The sequence below is a fragment of the Oryzias melastigma genome, linkage group LG13 (genome assembly GCF_002922805.2).
Source record: "Oryzias melastigma strain HK-1 linkage group LG13, ASM292280v2, whole genome shotgun sequence".
NCBI lineage: Eukaryota > Metazoa > Chordata > Actinopteri > Beloniformes > Adrianichthyidae > Oryzias > Oryzias melastigma.
Window position 1 is genome coordinate 25,764,433 of NC_050524.1, and position 10,591 is coordinate 25,775,023.

Below are 10,591 nucleotides of genomic sequence, written 5' to 3' on the forward strand. Positions count from 1 at the left end.
GGTATCAAAACATTCAGATCGTTCAGGACATTACTGCTTGTATTTTTGGAATTCATGCACTTTATCGTTTTTGAAATATCAAGCAAAATATTCAATGTAGGAAATGAATGAAAAATCTTCAAATGTCAACATTTCAAACAGATTAGCAACAATACTTCAAAAATATTCACAAGCTATTCTTTAATCTTTTACAGTAATTTAAAAAAAAATTGGAGTTTAGCTAATATTTTAGCAACATGCTAACATTCATTCATCTTCTTGTCTGCTTCGTTGCTTCCGGGGTCGCGGGGGTGCCGGAGCCGGCTACTGATGGGCGAAGGCGGGGTACAGTCTATCTATCAGTCTACCAGTCTGTCTCAGGGCCTCAATCACACACACATCCACTCTCACATTCACACCTAGGGGCAATTTAGAGTCACCAATTAACCTATGAAGCATGTTTTTGGACGGTGGGAGGAAGCCGGAGTCCCCGGTGAAAACCCACGCATGCACGGGGAGAACATGCAAACTCCACACAGAAAGGTCCCAGCCGGGATTCGAACCGGGGCCTTCTCGCTGTGAGGCAAGAGCGCTAACCACTGCGCCACCGTGCAGCCCTGCAACATGCTAACATTTTTGACAAATTTAGTTTACTGATGAATTTAAGGCTATTTTGGAGTTAAGCTAGTATTCAAGCAACGAGCTAGTTTTTTTTTCTTCTTGCTGATTTGCAGTTTCCTAATATTTTATCACCATGCTAACGTTTTTGGCTAATTTGCTATGCTAAGGTTTTTTATGCTATTTGGAGTTTCGCTAATATTTGAGCAACATGCTAACTTTTTTTGCTAATTTAGTTTACTGAGGAATATTAGGCTATTTTGGAGTGTTGCTCTTATTTAAGCAACGCACCAAATATTTTTGTTTTCAAATTTGGCATGTATTAGTATGTAAAGCAATTTTACTACAAAGTTTTAAGAAATGTAGGTCAACTTCAGCGGTCTTAGAAAAATGTCCAGTCTTTTAGCAAATTGAGCATTTTGCAAGCAGCTTTTGCATCTTTAGCAAAAAGCTTCAGCATCTTTAGCGACTGCTTTCAGCCAAACACATTCACACGAGCAGTATCACAGGTTTTCTAGTTATAATTGTGTTCAAGCTAATAATCAATGGGAATATTCTTTTTCCTAAAAAGATGTGTTCTTATATATTGTAAGTGAGTAGAGATGATTTTCTTTACCAATTATCACGATATCATGGATATCATGAGCCATGTATTGCGTATCGTATGGTGAGGTGCTCAGTGACTCCCAGCTCTAGTTGGGATGTTTTATTTGAGGAAAAAGAGGAAGTTTGTGACAACACAGCAACGGCCCGCTGCAGCAGGGACTTTCAGCACACGCTGCATCTCTGCTGCCCGTCTTCCAGTCATCTTCCCGCAGCTGCATCAGCTGCCAGGATCAAGCAGCTGCTGACTGATCAGGCTTCCAGACTGCTGTCTCTAGTTTCTGAGGATGCACCCCAGAGTTAAAGATTTGAAGTCCCTTTTCTGTTTTTATTTTTCAGGTTTGCAAAGTATTTAACATGCATGAGCAAACACACCTCTTTCTTGGCAGCGAGCCTGGAGTCGTGTAACTTCGCCAGCGTGAGCCACCTGGCAGCGCTCGCAGGAACAAAGGCCCGATTGTTTGAGCTGCGGCTTTCACCGTCTTGAAGCAGCCGGCCCGACGAGGCACGTGAGGCTGCTGCAGGACAGTCACGCCATCCCGGGAGGAGACGGGCGCAGAGGGGCAGCCGGGCCCTCCCTCAGCTGTCTGTGGAGGGACAAAGGCGGGAAATGCCTCTGTTTGCTGCAAGCTCTCACGACAGAAGGAAGAGGCGCCTTATCTCCCCGCCTGCAGCTCTGCAGCATCTATCAATCACCATATAAACAGGTCTAACATAAACCTGAGTAAATCTTAATGTCTTTTCTACATAAATATGGCGTTTTTGCTTTGAGTGGGACTGGTCTGTCAGGATTTCTGAGAGATTTTTTTAAAGCACAGTTTCATAAACAATGAGCACAAATAGAACCATCAAAAACGTGTTACAATGAAGGAAAGGAGTAAACTAAAACACGGAAAGACTAATATCTGGAATTGAAGAGCTGCTGGGATAGGCTCCAGCAACCCCAAAAGCCATTCATTGGATTCAGAAAATCCATGTACGGACGAACATCCGTCCATCCATACATTGATTTTCTCCAAGGACTCAGTATTTTAAGACCAAGAAAACAGAAGCCTGCCGTTGTGTCAACAGAAGCTGGTTTGAGCATGTTTGAAATATGGAATCCTGGTGGCTTCATGCTGAGCCCCTCTTTCTGGTTTAGTCTGCTCTTATTTTTTTATTTTTAGCATTAAGTTTTATTGAGTTTTAACAGGGTGTGACAAGATTCACGTGGATTCAAACAATTCTTGTACATGGATTAGAATTGTATGTAGACAAAGTAAAACTAAATGGCACGATCAAAGCAACCTATCGATACACATAAACTGAAAACATTATCTGATTATCCGATTCTTGTATGCAGTCCATTTGTCCCAGTTTTCCCTGAATCTGTCCACTGTCTGTCTCAAGGCAAAGGTCGATTTCTCCACAGTGAAGATCTCTTCACGACGTCCATCCACTCTGTGAGAGTTGGTCGCTCAGGCTTCTAGTGATGGCCTTCCTAGCTGCAGTTAACAGTTTTTTTTTTGTAAAAAGTATTGGTCTTTTACTATGACGGTTTCAGATATGTTACCAACTGTGTGAAAGGGATTGTGTATCTCAGTAGTTTTGTTAAAGCTAAATGAATAGAATTCCAAAAGGAAGTCCAGAAAATGTGTAACATTAAGTGTGTCACCTCGTCTCCAACACATCTGTGGGTTTGTTAAATGTTCACATTTAATCAAAGGCGAGATTAAACAAAAGCAAATGAAACTCTTCCAGTCAAATTCTGTCCGTTTCAGCGATGTGGTGGAAGATTCAGGATTCACACATATCAAATCCTTTTTCATCTGTGATCCTGATGGACATTTCCCTTCCCCAGTTATCCTTGACATATATGGTTGTGTTGTTGACACAACATGAGACTTGTGTACAGTTTGGAAACAACCCGAGATGTCTTTTGCCTGCATGCACCTTTTATTGTTTCTGCTCTTTTCTCCTCGTTTTGTGAAGATGTTTTCAGAAGATGTGCTTCTCTTACGCCGCGTTCCCATTGATAAACCGGACTTGGGAGGAGCTACTGTCTCATGGAAGCATTGATCTGAATATCTCATATTCATATCAATGCTTGGAAGACATGGATGATGTTGGGAGATCTGGTTCATTTATTTTATTTTCAATCATTGTGTGAATGTCACAGCATTCACACTATAGTGATTCTCCTGCTCCTTTCCGTGCATTTTCAGCACCTAAAAACTCAATCACATTTTTAACGATTTCAGCAATCTTGGTATCAAAACATTCAGCTTGTTCATTGTTTTTGAAATATTGAGCAAAATATGCCCCATAGGAAATGAAAGAGAAATTGCTCAAATCCCTCAAAAACTTGGTGCTCTTCCAAACTTGTGAACTTCTGCACACTTTGAGCTAGAGACACCATCCACACTTTAAAGGGGCCCTGCCATCAATTTCTCAAGCCTTTCAGAGCAAAACTATATCCATATATATGATCATATATTACCTTCAGAACACTAAAAAACAAATTATTTATGATTTCTTGCAGTCTGGGGGCGGAGCTTGCAGCACAGACTCTTCCTGGAGGGAGCTGTTGGCATCGATCTTACATCAGCACGTTTCCAACCGCTCCTTTTCGTGGGCATGGGAGGGGCTGCTGCAGACAGTGCAGGTTTTTACAGGATTACTCTTAAATGCATGAATGGATCAAAATGCCGCTTTAGGGTTTTTTATGGTGAGGAATGAACAGTAAAATCAATTAAAAACCATATGGCCCCTTAAAAATGTTCAGCAGCAACAGAGATTTTTAGGGTGAATTGGAGTTTAGCTAAAATGTTAGCATTATGCTAGCTGTGTTGGCAAAATTAAACATTCTTCCAGTTTTCAGGCTAATTTGAAGTTTAGGTAATAATTTAGCAATATGTTAGCTGTTTTAGCTAATTTAGACATGTTTCCAGTTTTTCATGGCTAATTTAGAGTTTAGCTAACACGTTAGCCATAAGCTAGCTGTTTTGGCAAAATGTTTTGGCTAATCTGGCATTCAACCTGTATTTTAGTAAGCTTTAGGCTTCAGCATTTTCAGCTATAAGTTTTAGCATTTTAAGCTATTAGCACTTGGATCTTCCGACTAGCATTATCACAGGTGATGCCATATATCTAGTTAATATTATCGTCTTGGTGGAAATAAGAAAACATCATAACGTTAAGGAGGAGAATGATCATCTTGTCGTCCAGGTTGGTTTTGGACTCCACCCCCTGATCACATCAGCATGTCAGAGATATCGACAGTTAATAAGAACTGGACATAGCAAGTGTTGAGGTCCCCCATAGGAGATGCATTACCTCCAGCCTTCGTGAAATCAGAGAAAAATGGATGCTCTATATTGTCGTCACTTTCTGATACGTCTACCGCCAAATTGCAACTCATCGACAGCGATTACTCCGAATCGGTCTGAGTCACGCTTTTAGAGGATCTACTGTCACTAATCACGAGTGAGCTTGTTCTGGCTTGTTCGAAGTCCCCTTCAACTGCAAGTGAATCAGGAGAACTGGGGCCAGCGGGAGCCATCTGATTGGTCAGTTTATAACTTGAATAAGTTGCAATAAAGAAAAAATATCTTTAAAAAAACCTGGGATTAGAAAAAACACGTTAAGACAGAAGCATCAGATGTAGAATGGTTATTCTCACAGGTGCGTTCACATTTACAGTACACACTCACAGCGAGCCTGCATGAAGAAATATCATCAGCTCTGCATTTCTTAATCTAGACACAAGCCGAGTCAAAGGGATTTTTTCATTTTCTGCTTCGATTAACATGTTGATGTGTTTGAATCCTTAAATCCTTAGTCTCTTCCCTTCAGAAGAGGATCACTGGTTGGTTGTTCAAGTCCTTCATCTCATAGAACTGGATGTTTCTGAGTTCATCCATGAGCCCAAAAGGCTTAGATTTTGTATTTAATCTCCCATTTCAAACACAAGCACAGACAGTTATTCCTCCAACAAACAAGCAGCAGAATGACTCTATCATGTCTCCTGTCAGTCTTTTCCTCGTCTTCACAGGTCGTCTCTGAGAGTTTGTTGTCAACAGGAAGTATCAAGACACCAGCATGTTTTTGATCAACAGATATTTTCATTACATTTTTTTTTTGTTTGTTTATCAGAGACAAACTTAATCGTGGACGCTTGGCTTAGTTTCAGGTCTTCGTCTTTCGGTCTTCTGCTGAAAAGTTCTGCAGCTTGTTGTTTCGGGTCGACTGCACCAACACTGAAACCGGAGGTTGCTGGGGGTGGGGGTGGGGGTTCAGACTGGTGGTTGGAGAAGCTGGGTCCTCTCTGGGGACCAGTCCGCTCCAGCTGCGAATATAAAAGCCGTAAATCGTCCCGCCACCCTGATTTCTGTCACCTTGACACTGACGGTGGACGGACAAGCAGAATGCACTGGGACAAAAGTAAGTACCCTTTAATACTGGAGCCCCACTGTTTATGGTCTAAGATTTACTGTAACTTTCCACAGAAGTGTACATTTTTAAGTAATAACTTTTTGTTGTAGAATGACCTTTTAAAGCTATAAAACCGCAATTGTTATGTATATTCAAGCGCTGGAAGCTCCATGCTAAAGTTAGCATACTGGCAATTATTGGTGACGTCATCAAACAAAAGTGACATCCGAATTATGAGACACTATTTTTTCACAACACTCTCTTTGGAGAGAAAAATGAAGGAGAAAGGAAGAATCCAGATTAGGCCTTGTACTAAGATGCAGCTCCCCCTAGTGGTTGGAAACAACCACTAAAGGACAAAAAGGAAAATAACAAATATATGAACCTCATTATGTCTAAAAATAACACACACACACACACACACACACACAAATGAGTCACTCCTGAGTATAAGATGCCTCAGGTGTTAAAGGGTTAAAGGTTTAAACAAATGAATCCTCTCTGATCAACGTTGGCTTCACCGTCATTTGCAGACTCAGTCACCATATTGAAGTTCTTTTTGCTGTTATGTCTAAATTCTGGCTGGCAGTTTATCTGAACCAGAGCTGCCACCAACGATTATTTTATTAGTCGACTAATCGGGTCTTGTGCAAAGTGGATGTAAAGCACACATCTTAACTATCATTAGCTTTAAACCTCAAGTCAATTCCCGGGGGCCGGATCCGGCCCTCCAGGTAATTCTATCCGGCCCTCCAGGTAATTCTATCCGGCCCTCCAGACCATTTTATTTTATTGTTATTAAAGGCCTGATGTTATCTTCAACTTATTTTTAACTTGTATAATTTTGACAAAATATATATTTTTTGGAGAGTAAAATATTAAAAGTTATTTAAGGTTTAAGTTAAAATTATTCTGGAATAATATTCCTGCCTTTTTATTAATAATTATGTTAAAAAGTTACAGTTTTAAAAATTGTCATTCTGCTAGCTTTTTGGACTTACTAAGATTTTTTAAGGCTATTTTGTAGTTTAGCTAATATTTCAGTGACGTGTTGGCTGTTTTGGTTAACTTAAGTTTACATTTTTTACTAATTTGTCATTTGGCTAATATTTTAGCTGGCTAGTTTTCAGCTATCAATTTCAGCGTTTTCAGCCATCAGTTTCAGTGATTGCATCTATCAGCTTTAGAGTTTTCATTTATCAGTTTCAGCTTTTTAGCTATGAATTTCAGCATCTTCAGCGACCAAATTCAGCTTACAGCATTCACACTAGCATTATTACAGGTAATACAATATATCAGGTTCATAATAATGTTAGAAATTTACAGTTTTAAAGTTTTAAAAATTTACTTTTAGAGAGTTCAATAAATATTTATCCTGTTTTGCCCACGACCTAAGGTGTGTTTTGGTTTTTGGCCCTGTGTGGGATTGAGTTTGACACCAATGACACCAAAGATTAAATCAAGTGAGGTTACCATCTGAAACAATGAACTATTTTTCTCTAAAGATAACATGTCACTGACTCAAATATAAAAAACTCATTTTTTTGGTGCTGAACACTCATAACTTTGTTCAACTTTACTACACTCTGACTCCAAATAACATAAAGTAGCGACTAAGCGACTATTACATTAGTTGTCGACTATTTTAATAGTCGATTAGTCGTCGATTAGCCCGAATCCTCCTAAAGTGTATTTCTGGAGGAGGCGCCTGCTCATCAGAACATTGGATCCGCCGGGTCTTCTTCTGGGCCGGGTTGGCCTCAGCCCCCACAGGTGGGGAGGTTCTGCAGAAAGGCAGCCGTCTCTTCCTGTTGTTGAGTGGCGCTTCCACACCTCCACAGAGAGGAAGACTGCTCGGTGAGAAGCTGCTATTGGGGTGTAATCTTGATATGCAAAGTGCCCCTCCCGCCAACACCGCACATCTGTGTAGCTTCCTCTTTTGTGTTGACTGAGAGCTGCTGTGCTGCGCTGCCATTGTTTGTCTGTGCGTGCCAACAGATGATCGTCTGAAAAAAGCTGTTTGGGTCGGTATCAAAGGTGCAGATGCTCAACCTCACACCAGCTGCAGCGGTGCCAGCGTTCAGCCTGCCATGTTGCTGTGAGACCTTTGGAGTTACAGAAATGTTAAGGAAACCATCAGATATGGAAATAAAACGTGTGATGTGTGTTCTTAGAGTGTCCCATCCTTCAGCTAAACTAGTGATTTGTGACCTTCCACACTTCAAGAGTCATTCGGGTGGATTTCTCGCCAACCAAAACCCCAGTAGGAGTCACAAAGTCTTCACTCATCCTTCAGAAAATTAAGACTGAGATGATACATTTACATAAACTATTGTGTTTTTTTGGCATAAAAAACATAATCACGAAGAGAAAAGAACCTTTAAAAAAGAAAAGAAAAGAAATATTTTCTAACTTTTGTAAGAGCTTTACATGACTTCCTTTCAAAATAAAAGACATCCTACAGCATAGGATCATGTCTTCTTTGCTGCAGCCCTTGACCTCTGTTCTCGTAATGGCCCAGTTTGAACTTGACGGTCTTACTTTTGACCCGGAACTAACGGAGATCGTGCAATTCACGCCCAATCATCAACCCTTCACTTCCATGCCTGACATTTGTATGCTTTGTTTGGATTTCTGCTGTCAGCACCTCCACTAAAAACAATCCTCTTGGGTTCTGCTTTTGTTGAAGAGGATCAGTGCTGAGCATGTTCACGCAGACCTTTAGGGTCACACATGCAGTTTGTCTTTTTTAGATGCTGCTGATTTATGTTGTTCAGGATTACATAGTTAGCAAAAAAAGAAACTTTTGCAGTTTCTCTCTATATTTGTAGTTCAGGTGATGTCACATGAGGCTTTTATAGAGCTGCAGGATGAGTGCAGTCATTTTTTTTAGATCTCTGTTAGACGTTTTCTAATAGGTTAATTCAGGTGTTGGCAACCTTTAACGGTAAATGGTGTATACTTGTATAGCGCTTTCTACCCTCCTTCAAGGGCCCAAAGCGCTTCACAGTCACAGACCCATTCACCCATTCACACACACATTCATACACTGGTGGTGGCTCCGCTGCCGAACACTGGCGCCAACCTCCCACCAGAGGTTATGTGGGGTTCAGCGTCTTGCCTAAGTACACTTCGACACATGGGCGGGCAAGGCGGGAATCGAACCCCCAATCCTCCAATCGGGAGTCAACGGCCCTACCGCTGCACCACGGCCAGTAAAAGAACCATTCAGACTCGTTTTCTACTGATCCAACCCCAGAAGGAGCTGCATAGTCTTACTTTAGGCATTCATGACCTTTTGTTTTAATAATATGAATTGTCTTTTTTTGGGGGTGTGTGGGGGGGTAACAACAGCCTAAATATTATTCATCTCAAATATCTCCATCTCTCAAAATGTGATTTATTTTATTTATTTATTTTTACGTTTGACTGAAGCTCAAATAACTTATTTTCAAAATAAAAGATTCTCTGTTCCAAACAGGATCATCTCAGTACAGCTCTGGAAAGCTAATAACCAGTGTTGTTCAGCATAAGATAATATGTTCTTTTAAATCATAAAATATCAAACTTTTTACTAAAGTTTTGTGTTTCATATAAAATCTGTTCATTCTGGAGGTAGAGTTGATCAAACAAGACATCTTCAGGTCAACAGGATGTAAAAACCTACATAGTTTATCATCTATCTGAACCTCAGCATCAATTTATAAACGTAACTCATCTAAATTAAATAAATACTAATTAAGTAATCCTTACTTTAAAAAAAATGCTATTTTATTTATTTATTTTGTTATTTTCTCCTCTTTGTCCTCAGCAGTCTTACACTGCTGGGTTTTGTTATTTTAGTTTGGATCTTGGTAGTCTTAGTTTTCAGGCTTTGTTTATTTGTTTTCTTTAGGTAGTTTTAGTTATGCAGCCATTCTCAGGAGCTGCTGACTCTGATGGTCGACATGGCTGGATCAGCAGTCTCCATGACTTATTTAATGTTTGGAGCCACCATGGAGAGATAAAAGAGACACATGTGGATCTGGAGCTGCAGGTTGCAGACCTCTGGGCTATTTGAAGGGTAGCGAATACACTAAATTAACTTTTTTTTGGCTGTTGATTGGGCTGTCTGTTGGTCCTTGCCACCTTTTTAAAATGTAAAATAAACTTGTTTAATTCCTGAAATTATAGTCCAACACCAATCTCTACAGATTGAAACGAAGTAATAAAGTTGAATTTTGCGATTGGTTAAACGGTGTAAGTCTCACGTTATTTCAGAAGTTCCACATCATCATGCCCTGCAGCTTCAGTATAAAAGCCCCGCCCATCTTTGATTCTGTAATGGTCAGGCGTTAGCGTGTTAGCTTTAGCATGACTCGTACGTGTATAGCCAGGTGTTCATTATGGATGAAACCGGAAGATTCTGGATAGAGATGCTCTCTCGCATGGAGCTGATGAAGGAGGAAGCAGGCGTTTTTTTTTTTTTTTAAAGGAGTGACAGTCTTCATGAAAAGTTGCATTATAGTGCTCTGCATAAAAAAATACTCCAATGTTCTTTAGTAAATGTTTACAAACCAAGATCAGAAGGGTTTTTGATAAATATGGAAAGGAAACGCTAGCATTCTTCAGCTGTGGGGGAAGGGGGCCGAGACTGAGACGGGGGTCTACACTCCCTAACCCGACGTCTTTTCATCTCTAAGTCTGTTTGGATACAAAATCTGAGCACATTATTCAATAGCAGTATTTTATTGTGAAAAATTGGTTAGATTTTGAAAATTGACCGGATTTTCTAGTGTTTCTTGCAGTGGCGGGCCGTGCATTTCACACCTAGGCCTTCAGTAGTGCTCCATCCGAATCAACCCAACCCTTATTAACTATTTTATGGCAATAAAATAGTTAATGAGGGTTGGGTTGATTCTGCCACACACACACCAAAAGCATAAAAAATAACCTGATAAAATTTCAATATGATGTAGGGAGATAGCAAAATTTTACT

General features: G+C 40.2%; 1 protein-coding gene across 1 annotated transcript in view; it reads left to right on the forward strand.

The window, feature by feature from the left end:
• The first annotated feature begins 5,044 nt into the window (after positions 1 to 5,044).
• LOC112136397 (POU class 2 homeobox associating factor 1) overlaps positions 5,045 to 10,591 on the forward strand; it is a 29,024-nt gene continuing 23,477 nt past the window's right edge. The window contains exon 1 of the mRNA XM_024258078.2: positions 5,045 to 5,622. Within this exon, the coding sequence (XP_024113846.1) occupies positions 5,607 to 5,622 (16 nt within the window). The 5' untranslated portion in view covers positions 5,045 to 5,606. The remainder of the gene's footprint in view (positions 5,623 to 10,591) is intronic.